This window comes from Equus asinus, chromosome 20 (assembly GCF_041296235.1).
Source record: "Equus asinus isolate D_3611 breed Donkey chromosome 20, EquAss-T2T_v2, whole genome shotgun sequence".
Classification (NCBI taxonomy): Eukaryota; Metazoa; Chordata; class Mammalia; order Perissodactyla; family Equidae; genus Equus; species Equus asinus.
The window spans coordinates 26,026,074-26,047,295 of record NC_091809.1 but is presented as its reverse complement, the minus strand read 5'-3'; the positions used below and the strand labels follow the sequence as shown (position 1 = coordinate 26,047,295).

The window sequence follows — 21,222 nt, the reverse complement described above, 5'->3', positions numbered from 1 at the left end:
GCAAAAATGTGTAAATAATTTCCATGTATTCATAATGCTGTTAAGTTGAGGATGAAGTGTGTACAGGAAAACAGTGAGTTTTTTATGATCATGACATAGAATAAATGTTTGCAGAAGAATCATATGTAACCTCCCTACTAACGGAGTGTAGATCCCCAGTGCCGTCAGTCTTATGCATCCTCCTCTACACATGTATGTGGTCTTTTAGGACTCAGTGACCATTGAGGATGTGGCTGTGATCTTCACCCCAGAGGAGTGGGCTTTACTGGAACCTTCACAGAAGAAACTCTACAGAGATGAAATGTGGGAAACCTTGAGGAACCTGGCGTCAGTAGGTAAGATTGAGGACATTCCTTCCCTTAGTCAATTAGAGAACAAGTCTTTCCTGCCCATCAGTGTTGTTCCAAATGTGGAATGTGGAAAGGGAGGATGTTGGTAAATAGACTAGACGTGGTCACAGCTCATCATGGACCTAGAATCTAATAATTTTTCTATAATTTCTAATATTTTGGAATTATTTTTTTCTGGGTTTGCCTTTTAGGAGAACAATGGGAAGATCGTGACATTGAAGATTGGTACAAAACCCAGGGGAGAAAACTAAGGTGAGTCACACTCACAGTAGAAAGCAGTGTCTCAGGTGAGAATCCTGGCATGTTATGAAATTTTTAAAAGTAGCAAACAGAACAAATAATCCCTGCTTCAAGTTTAATTATTATTAGAAAATTTTCAGGAAATATACTTTCTTAAATGTGACATAGTTCAAGGTTTGCAAAACAGTTCACTTGGAAACAATAAACTCTATATGAATATCACTTTTTTTTATTTTATTGAGATCATAATAGTTTATAACATTGTGAAATTTCAATTATACATTATTATTTGTCAGTCACCATATAAATGTTCCCCTTCACCCTTCACCCCTTACTCTCACCTCCCAACCGCCTGCCTTTCTGGTAACCACTAAACTATTCTCTCTGTCCGTGTGTGTGTTTATCTTCAACATATGAGTGGAGTCATACAGTGTTTGTCTTTCTCTGTCTGGCTTATTTCACTTAACATAATACCCTCAAGGTCCCCCCATGTTGTTGTGAATGGGACTATTTTGTCTTTTTTATGGCTGAGTAGTTTTCCATTCTGTATATATATATACCACATCTTTTTTATCCAAACATCAGTTGGTGGGCACTTGGGTTGCTTCCACATCTTGGCTATTGTGAATAGTGCTGCAGTGAACTTAGAGGTGCTTATGTTACTTTGGATTGTTGATTTCAAATTGTTTGGGTAGATACCCAGTAGTGGGATAGCTGGGTCATATGGTAGTTCTATTTTTCATTTTTTGAGAAATCTGCATGCTGTTTTCCATAGTGGCTGCACAGTTTGCATTCCCACCAGCAGTGTGTGAGGGTTCCCTTCTCTCCACACCCTCTCCAATATTTGTTATTTTTAGTCTTATTGATTATAGCCATTTTAACAGGCGTAAGGTGGTATCTTAGTGTAGTTTCGATTTGCGTTTCCATGATGATTAGTGATGCTGAGCATCTTTCATGTGTTTATTGGCCATCTGTATATCTTCCTTGGAGAAATGTCTGTTCATATCCTCTGCCCATTTTTTGATTGGGCTATTTGTTTTTTTATTGTTCAGTTCTGTGAGTTCCTTACATATTATGGAGATTAACTCCTTGTCAGATATGTGATTTGCAAATATTTTCTCCCAATTGGTGCGTTGTCTCTTTGTTTTGATTCTAGTTTCTTTTCACACCTGCCCATTTTTTGATCAGGTTGTTTGTTTTTTTGTTGAGTTCTGTCAGTTCTTTCTTTATTTTAGCTATTAATCCCTTGTTGGGTATATGATTTGCAAATATTTACTCCCAGTTCGTGGGTTGTCTTTTCATTTTGTTCCTGGTTTCCTTTGCCTTGCAGAAGCTCCTTAGTCTGATGAAGTCCCACTTGTTAAATTTTTTCTTTTGTTTCCCTCACCTGAGTAGACATGGTATTTGAAAAGATCCTTCTAAGACTGATGTCAAAGAGTGTAGTGCCTGTATTTTCTTCTAGGAGTTTTATGGTTTTAGAGTCTTACCTTCGAGTCTTTGATCCATCTTGAGTTAATTTTTGTATGTGGTGAAAGATAATGGTCTACTTTCATTCCTTTGCATGTGGCTGACCAGTTTTCCCAACACCATTTATTGAAGAGACTTTCCTTTCTCCATTGTATGTTCTTAGTTTCTTTGTCGAAGATTAGCTGTCCATAGATGTGTGGTTTTATTTCTGGGCTTTCAATTCTGTTCCCCATTGATCTTTGTGCCTGTTTTTTTTGTACCAGTACCATGCTGTTTTGATCACTTTAGCTTTGTAATATGTTTGGAAGTCAGGGATTGTGATGCCGCTAGCTTTGTTCTTTTATCTCAGGATTGCTGTAGCTATTTGGGGGTCTTTTGTTCCCCATATGAATTTTAGGATTCTTTGTACTATTTCCATGAAGATTGTCATTGGGATTCTGAGTGGGATTGCACTGAATCTGTAGATTACTTTAGGTAGTATGGACATTTTAACTATATTTATTCTTCCAATCCATGTTGCGTGGAATATCTTTCCATTTCTTTATGTCATCATGGAGTTCTTTCAATAACATCTTATAGTTTTCATTGTTTAGGTCTTTCACCTCAATAGTTAAATTTATTCCTAGGTATTTTATTATTTTTGTTGCGATTGTAAATGGGATTGTATTTTGAGTTCTTTTTCTGTTAGTTCATTGCTAGAATGTAGAAATGCAGCTGATTTTTGTGGGTTGATTTTGTACCCTGCAAGTTTGCTGTAGTTCTTGATTATTTCTAATAGTTTTCCAATGGATTTTTTACGGTTTTCTATGTATAAAATCATGTCATCTGCAAACAACGAGAGTTTCACTTCTTCCTTGCCAATTTGAATTCCTTTTATTTCTTTTTCTTATCTTATTGCTCTGGCCAAAACCTCCAGTACTATGTTGAGTAAGAGTGGTGACAGTTTTTCCCTGTTGAGTATGATGTTGGCTGTGGGTTTGTCATTTATAGCCTTGATTATGTTGAGGTACTTTCCTTCTATACCCATTTTATTGAGAGTTTTTATCATAAATGGATGTTGGATCTTGGCAAATGCTTTTCCCACACCTATTGAGATGGTCCTGTGGTTTTTATTCCTCATTTTGTTAATGTTGTGTACCACATTGATTGATTTGTGGATGTTGAACCATCCCTGCGTACCTAGTATAAATCCCACTTGATCATGATGTGTGATCTTTTTAATGTATTGCTGTATTTGATTTGCCAATATTTTGTTGATGATTTTTGCATCTATGTGCATCAGCAGTATTTGCCTATAATTTTCCTTCTTTGTTTTGTCCTTGTCTGGCTTTGGGATGAGGGTGATGTTGGCTTTGTAAAATGTGTTAGGAAATATTCCATTTTCTTCATTGTTTTGGAATAGTTTGAGAAGGACAGGTATTAAATCTTCTTTGAATGTTTGGTAGAATTCTCCAGAGAAGCAAACTGATCCTGGGTTTGTATTTTTTGGGAGGTTTTGGATTACTGTTTCAATCTCTTTACTTGTGATTGGTCTATTCCGATTCTCTCTTTCTGTGTGCTTTAGTTTTGGGAGGTTGTATGAGTCTAAGAATTTATCAGTTTCTTCTAGGTTGTCCAATTTGTTGGCATATAGTTTTTCATAGTATTCTCTTATAATCCTTTGTCTTTCTATGGTATCTCTTGTAGTTTCTCCTCTTTGATTTCTAGTTTTATTTATTTGAGCCTTCTCTCTTTTTTTCTTAGTGAGTCTAGCTAAGAGTTTGTCAATTTTGTTTGTCTTCTCAAAGAACCAACTCCTTGTTTCATTGATCCTTTCTGCTGTTTTTGTTGTTGTTCAATTTCATTTATTTCTGCTCTAGTTTTTATTATATCCTCCTTCTGCTGACTTTGGGCTTTCTTCTTTTTCTAATTGTGTTAGGTGTTGTTTAATATTGCTTATTTGAGACTTTTCTTGTTTGTTAAGGTGGGTCTGTATTGCTGTGAATTTCCCTCTTAGGACTGCTTTTGCTGCATCCCATATGAGTTGGTATGGTGTATTTTCATTTTCATTTGTCTCCAGATATTTTTTGATTTCTCCTTTAATTTCTCCAGTGATGCATTGGTTGTTCAGTAGCATGTTGTTTAGTCTCCACATATTTGTCACTATCCCAGCTTTTTCTTGTGGTTGATTTCTAGTTTCATAGCATTACAGTTGGAAAAAATGCTTGATATGATTTCAATCTTCTTAAATTTATTGAGGCTTGCCTTGTTTCCCAACGTATGATCTATCCTTGAGAATGTTCCATGTGCGCTTGAGATGAATGTGTATTCTGTTTTTGGATGGGGTGTTCTCTATATATTAAGTTGATCTGGTCTACTTTTTCATTTAAATCCACTATTTTTTTGTTGACTTTCTGTTTGGATGATCTATCCATTGACATAAGTGTGGTGTTAAGGTCCTCTACTATTATTGTGTTATTGTTAATATCTCCTTTTAGGTCTGTTAATAGTTGCTTTGTGTACTTTAGTGCTCCTCTGTTGGGTGCATATATGTTTATGTGTTCTGTCTTCTTGGTGGAGTGTCCCTTTTATCATTATATACTGCCCCTCTTTGGCTCTCATTGCCTGTTTTGTCTAGAAGTCTAGTTTGTCTGATATAAGCATGGCAACACCTTTCTTTTATTTGCCATTAGCTTGGAGTATCATCTTCCATCCCTTCACTCTGAGCCTGTATTTGTCATTGGAGCTGAGATGTGTTTCCTGGAGGCAGCATATTGTTGGGTCTTGATTTTTAATCCATCCCGGCACTCTGTGTCTTTTCATTGGAGAATTCAATCCATTTGCATTTAGACTGATTATTGATATGTGAGGGTTTGATGCTGCTACTTTATCTCTCATTTTCTGGTTGTTCTGTATTTCTCTTGTTTCTCGTCTCAGGTATTTCAGACTATCAGTTCAGTTTGGTAGTTCTCTATGATGTTTTTCTCAGTTTACTCTTTATTTATTGTTTATGTCTCTGTTCTAATTATTTGTTTAGTGGTTACCATGTGATTTCTATAAAAACACTTGTAGATGAGAAGTCTTTTTTCTGATAGCCTATTTCCTTAGACCAAGCTGACTATGTCCCTTTCCTCTTCCCCTTCTAAATTATTGTTGTCACAACTTATTCCATCTTGTCTTGTGAGTTTGTGGTTAAAATGATGAGATTATATTTATTTTTTGTTTTCCTTCCCTTTATCTTTAATGTTGTAATTAAGTGTTTGCTAACTTGTTCTGATACAGAGCTGCAATTTTCTGATTTTGTCTGCCTATTTATCTCCTTTCTCAAGGCTTTGTAAACTCTTTCTTTTTTTCAGGGTGAGCGCCTTCTTCAGCATTTTGTGTGTGTGGGGTGGGGGGAGGGGGGCGGTCTTATGGCAATGAATTCCCTTAGCTTTTGTTTGTCTGGGAGAGATTTTGTTTCTCCATCGTATCTGAAGGAAATTTTCACTGGATAGAATATTCTTGGCTGAAAGTTTTTGTCTTTCATTATTTTGAATATATCATTCCACTCTCTCCTAGCCTGTAATGTTTCTGCTGAGAAACCTGCTGAAAGCCTGATAGGAGTTCCTTTGTAAGTTATTTTCTTCTGCCTTGCTGCCCTTAATATTCTTTCTTCGTCATTGACCTTGACCAGCTTTACTACTATATGCCTTGGAGAAGGTCTTTTTACATTGATGTAATTTTGTGTTCCATTAGCTTCTTTTGCTTGTATTTCCAGCTCCTTCCCCAGGTTTTGGACGTTCTCAGCTATTATTTGTTTGAACAAGCTTGCTGCTCTCTTTTTCCTCTGGAATTCGTATTATCATTGTGTTGCATTCCCAATTGAGACAGATATTTCTCAGAGAATTTCTTTGTTTCTTTTTAGTCTTATTTCTCTCTCCTCCATTTGAAGCATTTCTATTTCTATCCTCTGGACTGCTCCTTCTGTCCTCCAAAATATCAGCTCTGTTATTCAGGGAGTTCAGGTTTTTATCTGGTTCACTGTATTTTTCATTTCCAACACTTCTGATTTGTTTTTCTTTATAGGTTCAATCTCTTTTTTGAAGAATTCCCTTTCTTCTTTAATTTATCTCCTGATTTCATTGAACTATCTGTATTGTCTTGTAACTCATTTTCTTTTTAATGGTAGCTATTTTGAATTCTCTGTCAGTTAGATAATAAATTTCTGTGACTTCAGGATTGATTTCTGAGTGCTTGTCATTTTCCTTCTGGCCTATTAATTTATTTATTCATATTATTTGATGGCGTGGATTTGTGCCTTAGCATAGTGACAGTATCTGGTCACAGCTTCCACCTGTTGCCATTGGGGTGGGAGTCAAGAGCTCTGTATTTTGAGCCCCCTGTGACAGCTGGTGTCTGTGCCTGTCTTCAGAATCTGTGCTGAGGTCCTGTCTGTGATTGCCAGCTAGGTTGCTGACGCTGCTGCTTTTCTAACCTGTGCATGAGTGCTCTGGTTGACCACCTGAGCCGGAGCACTGGGTGGGGGGAGGGCCGCTTGCTTTTTCCTGTGTGATCCCAGGGTCATTCTTGCTGTGCCCTTGCTATCTGCTCCTAGGGTTTTGGCTTGATGAAGATGCTGCCACAATAGCTTAGCCACCTCTATGTGGGGCCTTCCCAGAGGCTTTGAGGGAACTTGGAAAGTGAAGGTGTTCCTGCGGAGAGCTACCTCTCCCCCCTCTTTTTCCAGAGCCTCATGTGGTCCCATGCCCCAGTCGCTGTTGTTTAGGAGGGAAAGGATATCCCCTTACCCACTTCCACTTGCCCTGGGGGTGTCCAACACTTTCACCTTCAGACATATGGCTGTATGGGTCTCTCAGACGTCTTTTGTGTTGTGTGAATGTCTTCTGTTGGTTTATGAATGTCCTTTTCTTTGTATGTGAGGAGGGAGCGTCTAAGGGAAGAGCTCACTCCAGCATAATGCTGCCATCACTCTTGAATATCACTGTTTTGACAGTAGCAAAGGTGAAGTCTTCTTGCAGAGCATTCAGTATGTTCAATTTCAGGCAATTCAGACAAGGCAGAAAACCTACGTTTTTTCTATAAATCATAATAATAAATATAAAATCATTAATAAAGAAGTCAGCAGTAATGTTCTTCTTGTCTTTTACAGAAGTCATACGATAGAGAGACTCTGTGAAAGTGAAGAGGGTAGTCAACGTGGAGAAAACTTGAGCCTTATTCCAAATCTCAATCTGAACAAGAAAACTACTGGAGTGAAACCACATGAATGCAGTGCATGTGGAAAAGTCTTCATGCGTCATTCATCCTTTCATAGGCACATCAAATGTCACACTGGACGCAAACCATGTGAGTATAAAAAATGTGGAAAGAAGCCATATAAATGTAAGTACTGTGGAAAAACCTTCTGTTATCTCCAATTTTTTGAAACACATGAAAGAATTCACAATGGAGTGAAAACCTGTAAATGTAAGGAATGTGGGAAAACCCTTAGTTGTTCCCGTTTACTTCAGATACATGAAAGAAGTCACACTGTAGAGAAACCCTATAAATGTAAGGAATGTGGGAAAGTATTCATTTATCCCAGTGCATTTCGAATACATGAAAGGAGTCACACTGGAGAGAAACCCTATGAATGTAAAATATGTGGTAAAGCCTTCAAATTTTCCAGTAATGTTCACGTACACGAAAGAACTCATACTGGAGAGAAACCCTATAAATGTAAAAAGTGTAGTAAAGCCTTCACTTGTCCCAGTTCTCTTCAAAGACATGAAAGAACTCACACTGGAGAGAAACCCTATGAATGTAAAAAATGTAGTAAAGCATTCACTTCTTCCGGTTCTCTTCGAAGACATGAAAGAATTCATACTAAAGGGAAATCCTATGAATGTAAGGAATCTGGGAAAGATTGTTTAACTCTCACAAAGCTTGAAGCACACATGGTCACTCACGGTGGAGATGGACCTTATAAATGTAAGGAATGTGAGAAAGCATTCTTTTCTCCCAGTGCCTTTCAACTGCATGGAAGGAGTCACAATAGAGAGAAAGTGTATGAATGTAAAACATGTGGTAAAGCCTTCAGTCGTTCCAGTTCTGTTCAACGACATGAAAGGACTCACACTGGAGAGAAACCCTATGAATGTAAAACATGTGGTAAAGCCTTCAGTTGTTCTAGTTCTGTTCAACGACATGAAATAACTCATACTGGAGAGAAACCTTATGAATGTCAGGAATGTGGGAAAGCCTTCATTTGTCACACAGACTTTCGAAGACACATGAGAGTGCACACTGGAGAGAAACCGTATAAATGTGAAGAATGTGGGAAAGCTTTCAGTGATTACAGTTCCTTAAAAATGCACAAAAGAATTCACACAGGAGAGACACCCTATGTATGTAAGGAATGTGGTAAGGCTTTTGTTTCTCTTCGAGGTTTCCAAATACATGAAAGAAATCACACTGGGGAGAAACCCTATGAGTGTAAGGAATGTGGGGAAGCCTTCAGTTATACCAGTTCTCTTCGAAAACATGAAAGCGCTCATACTGGCAAAAACCCCTATGAGTGTAAAAAATGCAGTAAAGCATTCACTTCTTCCAGTTCTCTTCGAATACATGAAAGAACTCATACAGGAGAAAAACCCTATGATTGTAAGGAATGTGGAAAAGCCTTCATTTCTCTCAGATATCTTCGAAGACATGAAAGAATTCATACTGGAGAGAAACCCTATAAATGTCAGGAAAGTGGCAAAGCCTTTATTTCTCATGAAAAGTTTTGAGGATATGTGAGATGGCACACTAGAATAAAAATCATATAAATGTAAAGAATGTAGGAAAGCTTTTGTCATCCCAGTTCTTTCTGAAGGCATGAAAGGACTCACTTAATAAAAACCTCTTGAATGTAAAGTGTGGGAAAGACTTCAATTGGCCCACATTCTTCTATGTGAAACTCCCACCAGAAAGAAATAATAAATTTAAGTCTTATGAGAAAGGTTGATGGAAATTAACTTGTCGATAATGTTCTAGAAAACTTTCAGCTTGAAAAAGTTGTCATAAAAGTCGTAAATATATTGTTTACCAAGGCTCCTTCTCAAATTGCAGCATTGGATTTTGGATTTCTATTAATTACTTTCAGAAATGAATATTGAGGTGAGAGAATTCTGCAGGTCATCCTTCATCAATAGTACATAAAAATTAATAGGTGGTGGTTTTTCCTTTATCAGTTAATATTTTCTGTTTAATTTTTTCATAAGGTTTTAATTGTTCTATTAAGGCATCATTGAAAAATGACAGTTTGTATTTGTTGAGATTTTCTTACTGGCCTTGTATTGCGGTTCCTGGATATGCCTCGTCCACTGTATGTATCAGACCTTTCTTAGAGAAAGCTCTGTTTTCAGGCTGATGGGTATAGGAGCCTGTTTTTATTTTCCATACTATTAAACAGTTGAAACAAATTTTTATGTGCGGCAAGTTTATCAAAGAGTATAGTTTCCTGGGAATTCTTGTTTTCATATTTGGGCCTTTGCTCTTTGTCCTTCCTTCTGACTGGTATTTGGTGAAGAGGCTTTGAATTAAGTAGAGGCCTGTGAGAGGGCAAGAAAATCTAGAGCTGGGCATATCACTCTATTGTGTTATGTCAGTGAGGGTAATATGAAGAACTAGATCTTTAAGAATGCATCCCCTGGCGCTGGCCCAGTGGCGCAGCGGTTAAGTTTGCATGTTCCGCTTCAGTGGCCTGGGGTTTGCAGGTTCACATTCCGGGTGCCGACATGGCACCACTTGTCAAGCCGGGCTGTGGCAGGCGTCCCACATATAGAGCAGAGGAAGATGGGCACGGATGTTATCTCAGGGCCAGTCTTCCTCAGCAAAAAGAGGAGGATTGGCGGCAGATGTTAGCTCAGGGCTAATCTTCCTCAAAAAAAAAAAAAAAACCAATGCATGAGGTTTCAAAGGCAGAAGCAAACAAGGTGTTAGTCAGATTTTGGAGCCACCACACAGGGAGAGAGACAGTTACGTAGGAGCCTCAAGGAAACCACTTTCCAGCCCATTTTCTTGCCCTTCTAGTCAAGAGTATCTTGAAAACCACCACCAACTGTTTGATTTCCGTTTTCTTACAGATGTATTTTCCACTGATGTTTTCACAAGTTTCACATCAAAGATCCATTAGAGTTAGGATTTTTCTGTAAGGCCTCTTGTGTCCACCAGGAGACTAATCCAGACCTTTGTGGTTGGGAGTGTTCTCTGGTTCCCCTCTTCTCTGGGTGATGTCTAGTTGTATAGGAAACACCTTATGCTGTTAATAGTGCCAGTCAGCATGTTTTCCTGATTCACTGCAATATCTACAATGGGGCATAAAAGGAAAGACCTGCGAGTTTGTTTCTCTGCTGCCTTGTGCTGCCTTGACCCAGTTCTTCTGCGTGAGAACAGTCGCCTCTCTCATGTCAGGAAGATGCTGTGTGTGTTTCCTGTTACTTGTAGCTGAATGTATTCTCTCAATATGTTTTCAGTAATGTTTGAATGTATGTCATTAAACATATGTCCATTTCTTGGTGAAATGAAGACTTCTGTAGTTGTTTCATTGATTATTTTGTCAACTATTCTAATCCATTGTGTGCTAATAAATATTGTGGTTTTCATTTCTTCAGAGAAAATATTAAAATCCATTTTAATTATGGATTTTCAGATACATTTTGCAGTTTTCTTCATTTAAACATACGTTATGAGTCAATTCTATCATGTGCTTACAAATTCAGATCGTTTTTCCTGAGGCAAACTGTATTTTTTATTCTTTACAGCTACAAATTTTGTCATGAAACTAATTTTCATTCTTCACTTAAAACTCATGGTTTTTTCAGTGTCCTCTTGCCAGAGACCTGCAGGATTGCACCTGTAGGCAAAGAGCACTGTGTAATGAAGTCTGTAAAGAATGACACAGACCATAGGGGACTGTGAGGTCTGACAGCAGCAGGGTGCTCAGAAGGACTGCTTACAAGATTGTGGCCTGTGTTTGTGGGTGTGATTGCTGTTCAAGGAGGCAGGCCACTTTCCGTGTTGAATGATGTGAGGAGGTCAACTTAATTCTCTGTCCGGTAATCCTAATTATTGTCTTCTAGAAGGCAGAATCAATGTAGTGGAGCTAAAAATAATTTGTCAGAAGTTCCAGTCAGTCATTTTTGTAAAAAGAAGGGACTATCAGTCATCTTTATGGTTTAGAATTTTATCTTTTACAATTTTTACTGATATGGCTACAAAATGCTTTGAGTTTCGTCTTAGTAACTGTGTACCTTTGATGAAGGATGTGACATTTTTCTCTTCAGCAGGGTAAGACTTGGCCTTGCAGTGGATGCAGCCAGCTCCTGGTCCTCTGGAACAGCTTTGCCTTTCCTACTTACAGTCAAAACATGATGTATTTGCTCTGGTGTATTAGACACTGTTTACCATAAAGTATGTCAGTTAGCATAGATAAATTAACTTCTTAGTAGATTACATAATATTTTTAATATCTTCCTTATGACTTAACTGAGGCCTATGAGTTTAGGTAAATTGTGAGAGGAGACAAGGGAGAGAGACAGGACCACTGTGCCAATCCTCCCTTTCTTTCTCAGCGACTGTGCTCTTGATGCTAGTGTTTCAGCATCCCTCACCTGCCGTGCACTGTAGAGTCTGTACCCAACTTAGCACAAATAAGGCACAGTAGGATTTGGATATAGTGGCATAAAACAAACAAGTTCTTGCAGTCCTGGTGCTTATGTGTTTGTGGATAAAGAGATGATTTATAAATGATAAGCCCTTGTCTTATAAGGTGGAAATAAGGGCTTTGAAGGAAAGTAAAAAATAGCATTGAGCTAATAGGGAGGCTCAGGTGTGTATGTATCTTTTCTATGAGGGTAGGAGTGAGGGAGGATGCCATCATCATTGTTATCTGGGACTGGAGACTTCCTACTGATTTCAGCCACAGATATTTGTGGTATCTTTTTGTGTTTAATGTCATTTGAGAGGATTTTTATTTTTCCTTTAAATATTTAAAATGTTGTAATCTTTGGCATTTTCATGTTGCTGCTGTACAGACTGTGTGCAACACACACCCCATCAAACCATGGAGTTCCTCCCACTTAGAGAAACAGTTGCCTTCATCTACACTGTTCTGGCTCATCCTGAGTGAATTCTATGAGTAGAGTGACATCTATGCAAGTCCACTGTGTTTAGAGGCAGTCAGCCAAGGAATAATTGAGTGAGCTGCAGAGAGAGGATTTCATTTTGAGTAACATCCTAATTTAGTATACAGGGAGAAATGGGAAATTTTCAACATCTTTTCATCACAGGAGTGGCTGGAAGTCTTTAATTTCAATGATCCACAAAGCCCCCGAGCCCAGGTAGCTGATCACAGGTTTCCTTTCCATGTGCTTAGATGTCCAGCACATGGTGTGGGAAAGTGAGAAACAGCAGTCACAGCGTCAAGATTTAATAAAGGAGCAAAACAAATTATTAATTTTTCCCAATTTTTTTAGTGTTAACTTACCTGTTTCAGGGGTGTCGTTTCAGTGGGCACCACAGGACTGTTCTTTTCAGTGATGGCCTTTTTTCCATCTTTTGATGGCAAGATTAATATACATTTGTGAAAATCTACAACTATACTTAAAATATTATATATTTATATAATTAATAGGAAATGAGTAACAGAATCACTTTCATATGTTAGGAGAATGTTGAACTCTCCTGATCCTTGGTTTTTATGCATTCAACACTTCTTTCTAGTACTGGGATCCTTCTTAGGAGAATTGAAGGGCTGAGAAGAAGGACTCAGTCCTCAACAGGCGTTTCTGGCAACCCTGTCTTAATTGAGGAAACACCCCCTAGGGTTGCACCTGCCCTCAGCTCATACTCATAACAGGAGTGAAGTGACAGGGCTCCCAGAATCTTTGAGTTTAAATCAGGTTCTGTGGACGTATCTTGGGAAATTCTGTGGTTCTGAAACAAAAGCTGTCTCCTAAGTGGGACCTATCTGGGAACATCCTCACTCATGTGATTTAGCATCATTTCTTTCCATTATTACCCATAGATCATTTCCAGCCCTTCATTTCCCAACTCAAGCCTACTCTGTGCCTGCTTACTTGCAGACATGTTTAGAAGTTAACACGTCCCACTCTGCAAAATTTCTCTGAGACAATTTCCTGGGCAAGAATCACACTCATTTGCACATTTTTACTGATCCTTTGGCCATTGCCAATGATTTAGCTGTCTCATCCCACCAACAGCAACACCTCCTTACCCAAGGTCACCCCCTTTGCCATAAAGAACTCTGAGATACCTTGCCTCACATACCCAAGTACAAATCAAAGTCACTCCTTTCTCTGCACATGTTACACCTCAGTCTGCAGAGGCTCATTTCCTTGTTCAGGGCTATAAGTCCACTTGAATGTCTGAGACACATACTGATAACTCAGACCTGATGGCATTTATCTCTGCCCATGGGCCCCTGTGATATGGAACCAGTAAGAGGTCTCTAGCCCAAAGGTCTAGGCAGAATTCTAGAGACTTCCCTCCTCTACCCTGGACAACTTAGTGACTGACCAATGCACCTGATACGAAAAAAACGTGTCACAGGTAATAGAATCCATGCACATTAAGTCTTTGGGAAGGAGGGGTCCCTACAGCTGATGGCAGATAGACTTTGTTGGGCTGCTCACCCCCTCTGCTGGGCTGCTTGCTATGCTCAGACCACGGTAGAACCTTTTATACACAAATTACTCCTGTCATATGTGATGCTCCTGAAGCCAGAATCAAGAACTCACAAAGATGCTCTAGAAATTATTGATTTTATCAACAAATGTCACAAAATATAAAACACTGGAGTCTTGAAAAAGGTATTCAGTAGATCGTGTACCTTTCTTATGACTCAGGCTGCAGTCCTCTTGGGATGGCTAATGTCTTACTTAGACACACCTTACTTTCTTCTAATAGCCGTTCCTACTCTTTGCATTACATTCAATCCTCAGTCTTTGGGGCTTATTTGTTCTGATCATCAGGCTCACTGGCTTCTTATAAGTAGAGCCTTTCTATATTAGACATTTCTGTCAGAACGGTCACTCCTACAGGTCTTAGGTTTACTGTAATCATGCCCCCTGGCCACCACTCATATCCCACTCCCAGATCCTCCTCCTAACATCGCCTGTAGCCTGTGCCCTGGGTGTCAGTATTTCATTCTGGGTGTTCTCTCTCAAACTCAGGTCCATTCCACACAAATGTGCTGTTTTCCTATCATTTGCTCCTACGTGCTCATTGTCCTGGGAGTCACTGGTTCTGACCTGGGAACACATGATGTCATTCAACAAACACATCCTCAATGCCAATTAAGAAATGTCCCAAACACTCAAAATGCATGCAGCAGACAGCTAATGTTTGAGATGTTTTACCCAAAGGAAAACCCCCTGGCAGCCATGGTAGCTGCTGACTACTTGGGGTTTGGACTGTTTATTAACTAGCCAGGCAGAGCTTTGTTCCCTAAAAGGGCTGCTTGCTGCATGTGGGCAGGCTATACCAGCAAGGTGCCACCAAGAACACAACAAATGAGACAACAAATTAATATAAACAGTAGCATTACTAAAATATTTGAACAGATTTCTGGAACCACACTGACACACTTTCCTGGATCTCTCCAACATACCGGGATGACTGGAGTCAAAGATTTTTTGAGGCTTTGTGATCCTAACTATAATTTCTTGTGCTTTTCTCATGGCTTTTCAATTAATATTTGGATTCATGTAATGAGACATGTCATCCTTCAGTCAATGAGCCTCAGGAGTGAACTTTAATGAAGACACTGACCTCTCTGTTAATATCTGAGTCTTCATCAGCTTTAGATACCTGCTCACCCTGTGTGGCCCACACTGTGACAATGGATAAAGAAGTCAGGAAGGCTGACACATGCCCGTTTTCTTTTTGTGCCATCAGGTAGGAGGGTCAAACCTTGAAAACCTGCTCCTCTCCCCCTATACACCTTAAAGGCTCAAGCCATTCTCCCTTGCATGAGCCACCCCAACCCACTTACCCTTGCCCTGCTTTCTGCAGAAAGTACATGTAAGTAATATATTGCTATTCCTTTGGTGTGTGTGGTGAGACAGACTTGACATCCAATCCTATTTTATGATAAAACAGAAGGTAGCCAATGGAAAGCATCTTTTGGGTGAAAAACAGGTATTCAGCTTCAGGAATTTCTATAAGATGAGGAAAAGAAATCTGAATACAGAGATTCTGGTATGATAATGTTTTTATTTTTATTTTTCTTATTGCAGTAACATCGGTTTATAACATTATATAAATTTCAGGTATACATCATTATATTCAATTTCTGTGTAGATTACATCATGTTCATCATCCAAAGACTGATTAGAATCCATCACCACACACATGTGCCTAATCACCCCTTGTACCATCCTTCCTCCCCCCTTCCCCTCTGGTAACCACCAATCCAATTTCTGTTTCTCTGTGTTTGCTTGTCATTATTTTTATCTTCTACTTATGAGTGAGATCATATGGTATTTGGCCTTCTCCCTCTGACTTATTTCACTTAGCATAATACCCTCAAGGTCCATCCATGTTGTCACAAATGGCCAGATTTTATCCTTTTTTATGGCTGAGTAGTATTCCATCATGTATATACCACATCCTTTTTATCCATTCGTCCCTTGATGGGCACCTAGGTTGCTTCCAAGTCTTGGCTATTGTGAATAATGCTGTGATGAACATAAAGGTGCATGTATCTTTATACATTTGTGTTTTCATGTTGTTTAGATAAATACCCAGCAGTGGAATAGCTGGATCATATGGTAGATCTACTCTTAATTTTTTGAGGAATCTCCACACTGTTTTCCATAGTGGCTGCACCAGTTTGCACTCCCACCAGCAGTGTACGAGGGTTCCCCTCTCTCTACATTCTCTCCAACACTTGTTGTTTTCTGTCCTGTTAGTTATAGCCATTCTGACACAAGTGAGGTGACATCTCATTGTAGTTTTGATTTGCATTTCCCTGATAGTTAATGATGTTGAACATCTTTTCATGTGCCTGTTGGCCATCTGTATATCTTCTTTGGAGAAATGTCTTATCAGGTCTTTTGCCCATTTTTTAATTGGGTTGTTACGTTTTTGTTGTTGTTGTTGAGATGTAATGTTTTTAGATGTGTTAGTCACAAAAGAGAAACTTTGAAACCACCCACATGGCTCTAATAGTAAAATTAACAATTGAAAAAGGAATAGTCTCACAAGGGAAAACTGAGCAACAGAAGTGAATGGATGGTTTCTGTTCCAATATGTAAAGAGCCCTGAGTGATCATCTCATCTTCCCAATAAGAAAAACCTGAACCTCCTGAAAAGCAACACCTCTTCTTAGATCCAAGAGAGGTTTGAGATGACATGGCAAACAAATGCTCCCAAAATGAGAATTTTGGAGCAAGTATAGAGAGTTACCACTTACCTGGAGAAGAAACACCTGGAGCCAGCAACCTCGAGGAACACATATCCTCTTGATGGTGAATTTTCTGGAGACACAGATTGGACTAGCTTGAGAGTCAAAAGCTTTAGGGAGTCTCAGAGAACCCCCCAAAAGTATGTACTTTTCCACCAGCAACCCAAGGAAGTTCTTGTAATGAAGACTGGAAAAAGTTGTCTCATGCCTCATGCAGCAAATGGTGGGAAAACTTTTTGGTATACACACAAAGCACTCTGTGCTCTGTTACTTGGCCATCCCTCAAAGGAAACTAATTTGCCAAAAGCTCATCTGATTAGGGAAAGGGCAGTCAGACAACTCCTAGACCCTTTAGAATTTCTTTGTGACAAAAGGGGAGGAATAAATGCTAAGATGGTATTGTCAAATTCATGGTCCAGGGATTCTGTCCCATGAAAACTTTACAGGTTTAATCATAGCATGAGAACATTTTCTCACCCTGATACCTTCCCACATATCAACAGGGCTCCAGTATAAAAACAGTGGGTTAAAACAGAGAATTGCAAGACACAGACTATGCAAGACTGAGTTTCGAGGGATGCCTAAGCACACCAGGGGCAGAATATTCCAGGACACTTGTATGCAGCATGAGGTGTCATAAGAGAGAAGTTTATAGCAATAAACACATATTTAAAAAGATATCAAGTTAACAAGGGAACTGGAAAAAGAACAACAAACTAAACCCAAAGTACAAAATGAATACTCTGAAAACTACAAAACGTGGTCCAAAAGAAATTAGGAAATGCATAAATAAATGGGAAAATATCCCAGTTTCATGGTTTTCAAAACTTGTTGAAATGGTACTGCTCCACAAAATGATCTAGAGATTCAATGCAATACCTATCATAACCCCAGCTGTACTCTTTAGTGAAATGGGCAAATTGTTTAATAAATTATATGGAATTGCAAGGGAACCAGAATAGCCCAACCAATCTGGGAAAAGAAAAACAAAGTAGTAGGACTAACTGTTCTGGATTTCAAAACTTTCTACTAAGCAAAGGCAGTGTACTAAGCAAGACAGTGTGGTACTGACTCAAGGATAGACATAGAGACATGTGGAAGATTGAGATTAAAGAAATAGACTCCCACATTAATGATCAACTGATCTTTGACAAAGGTACCAAAAGAGAGGAAAGAATATTCTTTTCATAAATTGATGTTGGGCCAACTGGATAGCCATATGCAAAAGGAAGAGATTGTACCCTTAAAACCCACAAAATACAATGATTTACCAAAAAGATCAAAGACCTAAAGATGAGAATAAAAGCATAATGAAAGTATATAAAACATAGGAAAAAATTCCTGACCTTGGATTTGGCAAAAACATGTTAGATATGACACCACGAGCAATAATGGGGAAACAAAAGGAAATTTGGACTTATGCACTATGGATCAGTACTACGGTACTAGTCTTATGGGGCCACCGTGGTATATGTAGTCAGTCATTGAGCCAAACTTTGGTATGTGAGGCATGACTGTGTATGGATTATATCTCAATAAAGCTGTTCATTTATGTAAATAAATGCATTTAGAGCTTCGAGATGCAAAAGAGTTTTACAATCCCCTCTCTTAGGCTTATTAGAATTTCCAGGTTAATTGACACATCCGTCACCTGATGTGTGTGTGTGATGAGAATGCTTAGTTCACTGTCAACAGTATACATATATCAAACTGTCAGGTTGTAATCTTTACATATAGACAATATTATTAGTCACTTTTCCCTCAATAAAGCTGGGGAAAAAAGTTTCCAGGTGCATCCCACATTTACATAACGATTGATTGGTTTCTTAGATTGGTGAAATTAGGAATCACTGGCCTTAGGGATATCACAACCATTTACCTTTCAAACTTCTGTAGGGACAAAGGCAAAAATTGACCTAAAGGAAATTTCCCTCCAGTGTAAAATGTAAACTTGGGAATTTAATGAGGATGTGTCCTAGCTTGTGGTTGGTCTGAGAAGAGACCTTGCACCCAGCTAGGGCCGCCGGGTTCTTACTTCCCCCAGAGCCAAGGGCCCCAGGATTCTTTATCTTAAGAAGCAAATGAGTGGGGGTGGGGTGGGGATGGGTGGAAGGCTGAACACTGGCAAGGAGGAAAGATCAAAATGGAGCCAGACTCTTGTACTACAGATGGTGAGGTCATGTTACTGCACTAAGGGCACGATCTGCTCACCTGAAGACAAAAGCCAATCGTCAAGAGGCAAGACGGTGGCAGAGAAAGGGCATTTTATCACAGCTTGCTAGCAAGAGGGAAGATGGCCGACTAACGTCCAAAAGAACCATCTTAAGGGGGACACAGAATCTTGAAGCATTTATATAGGCCAGTGGGTTCTACGGGAGGCGGTTAGGAATGGTGCCCCTCTGGTGTTACAGACTGGGAGTTGCCACACCAGATCTTTCAGTTTCCATTGAGGATGGTTGTCAGCATAGACTCTTCTGTTTAGGGGGGGTCATCACGTTCCTAAGGAACACAGAAGAACGAAGTTATCGTCTTACCGCAGCTGGGAGGTATATGTACTAGCAGGGGTCATAAAATCTACAGAGCAGGTGGATCTCCTGGAGGGTGCAAATCGAGCTGCGTTGGTTAGTCAGAGGTCATTCAAAGTTACAACATGGTCTCTTTTCTACAATATGGCTTCCCTTATGTCAACCTTGTGTTGAGCCGGTTTCAGTCACGTTTAGCTGTCTGCATTTCTAAACAAGGGTCAGGGTTCCATGAGTGGCGATGCAGCCTTACCCCAAGCCCTTGACCCCGGGAGGACATGACCCTTTTGTTCCAGTGTGGCCCAGTCCAGGAACTTGTCTGTACTTGCTCCTGCTCCTTCCTGAAACTGACTCAGGAATTCCCTGTGCACGCCTGTTACTACGCGTTCATAAAGCGGTGGCGAAAACAATTGTCAGTCCCAGGCCATGAAAATTTCGGCTTAAACGTGAATGCACAGGCGGCACAGGTTACAGCCCACCTGCAGAAGCTGGTCGGCAGAACCTGGCGTCTTCCTGCTCCGCTGCCACTCAGGCTTCAGGGGGCGCGGCCTTCGGGAACTGTCCAATCAGGGGATCCGCTGGGACAAGTGGGTGGGGCGACGCACCGCCCCTGCGTGGAAGCCCCTGGCTCAGGCCGCGATGGGGGTCAACGGTCGCCTGCCCTAAACGGCCCTTGGTGGCTCTGCTGCAGCCTCTGTCGCGCTGTGTGACCTGCCCTGGCCGTGGGGGTCGTAGGAAAGACTCAGGGAACCCAGGAGCCCTAGAAATGGGGAGTGTGCGGCCCCGGGGTGAGGACGCGGGAGGAGCGGCTGGTGGGAAGCGGCGGGGCGGGCCCGGCCTCCCGCGGTCCCCTCCGGGGTCTGCGGCCCCGAGTCCGCGGTGGCGCCGCTCGGCCCTCAGGCCCCTCCGGCCGCAGCGTGGGGGCGGGGCCGGCAGCCGGGCCCGGGCGTCCTGTGGTCCCTGCGCGCGGCGACTTGGGCCAGAGCGTCTTGGGCGGCTCTGCCCAGATTATATTTAAGGATTATATTTGTCTGGGTATTTTACATTAGAAGACAGCAGAAAATAACCACCTGGAACTACTTGCCGTGAAATCCTGTGCCTCTCCTCCCAGGAGCTTTCTGGGCACAGACATCCTGTAGGAAGTCCTTTGGGTGCAGGTTCCTCTTGAGAAACAGTCTTGGGTGATCCGTCCTGTCAGCACTGTTCCTCTCTGGGTTTGTGGTCTTGAAAAGATTTACTCGCTTATTTAAATCTGTTTTTCAATAGAGGTAAAATGTATTTAATCAATAGAGTTTGAAAGAGTATAAAATACTTGCAAACTAGCAAGAAAGAGGTGAATTTCAAAAAACCTCCACAATTCCTGTATTAATTCCATTTGTTAAGAATTCTGATTTCACTCTTTCTTCCCCCTGAGTGTGTGTATGAGTTTCTGAGGTCTGTATTTACTTTTGGATGTTTTTCAAATGAAATTCCAGGGCTCAGACATGCAGACCATGAGTGTTCAAGTGTGATTTGTTATTTACAAACCAATTTCTTGCCATGGGAATAATAATTAACGACATCGTTTTTTCTGAAAGGAATAGATACTTGGTTTTTCCTGGTTGAACTAGTGAATGTGCCTTACAATTTTCTTCCCTCCTTTTCACGTAAAGGATGAGTTTAAGTGATTTTGCTGGAGTGTTCTAACACTGGGTTTGTGTCATTTAAAATCACTCGTGTTCCAAAGCAACTCCAGTGGGGAGCAGACCCTGTAGTCATTGACCCAAGTTAAGGCCCCCTTGAGCATGCAGAGGGAAGGCCTTGAAGGCCCAGCTATCCTTCCTGGGGAGCCTCCCCCTGCAGGTGTCCTGCTGCTCACACCCCATGGAAGGAGCCTTTATCCTGAGAGGAGCTGCGAAGCCCTGGAAAGCTGGGGGTGCACGTGCTCATGGGGTGGGGAGTGATGCCCTTTCTGAGGTTGTGGTTGTGGTTCCTTAGGGCTGGACATTTTAGACATCGTTTGAGTTTTGCACCCACACTGTAGGTGCACTGAGAGTGTAATCTGTGCACAGTAAGAAAGTCTGTGAAGATCAGGTGTTCCGTCCTGTGGACAAAGGGTTCATGAATTTGGAGTTCATGTGGGTCAGAAGCTTAAACTGAATCCGGCTGAGAGTTTCCTCACTTGTGAGAGTGGGAGCCTGGGGGAGGCAGTGCTTCCATGCTCACAGGA

At 40.5% G+C, this 21,222-nt stretch overlaps 1 protein-coding gene across 3 annotated transcripts in view; it reads left to right on the top strand.

Annotated features, from left to right (window-relative positions):
* LOC106826932 (zinc finger protein 709-like) overlaps positions 1–9,841 on the top strand; it is a 35,146-nt gene extending 25,305 nt beyond the window's left edge. The window contains exons 1-4 of one of the 3 annotated variants that reach the window (XM_070492168.1): positions 258–335; positions 542–602; positions 5,598–5,649; positions 7,189–9,841. In XM_070492168.1, coding sequence (XP_070348269.1) covers positions 7,331–8,809 — 1,479 coding nt within the window. In that variant the 5' untranslated portion in view covers positions 258–335; positions 542–602; positions 5,598–5,649; positions 7,189–7,330 and the 3' untranslated portion in view covers positions 8,810–9,841. Of the gene's footprint in view, positions 1–208; positions 336–541; positions 603–5,597; positions 5,650–7,188 lie in introns of those variants that run through there. The other 2 variants (XM_070492167.1, XM_070492169.1) reach the window with 2 other exon arrangements.
* The last annotated feature ends 11,381 nt before the right edge of the window (positions 9,842–21,222 follow it).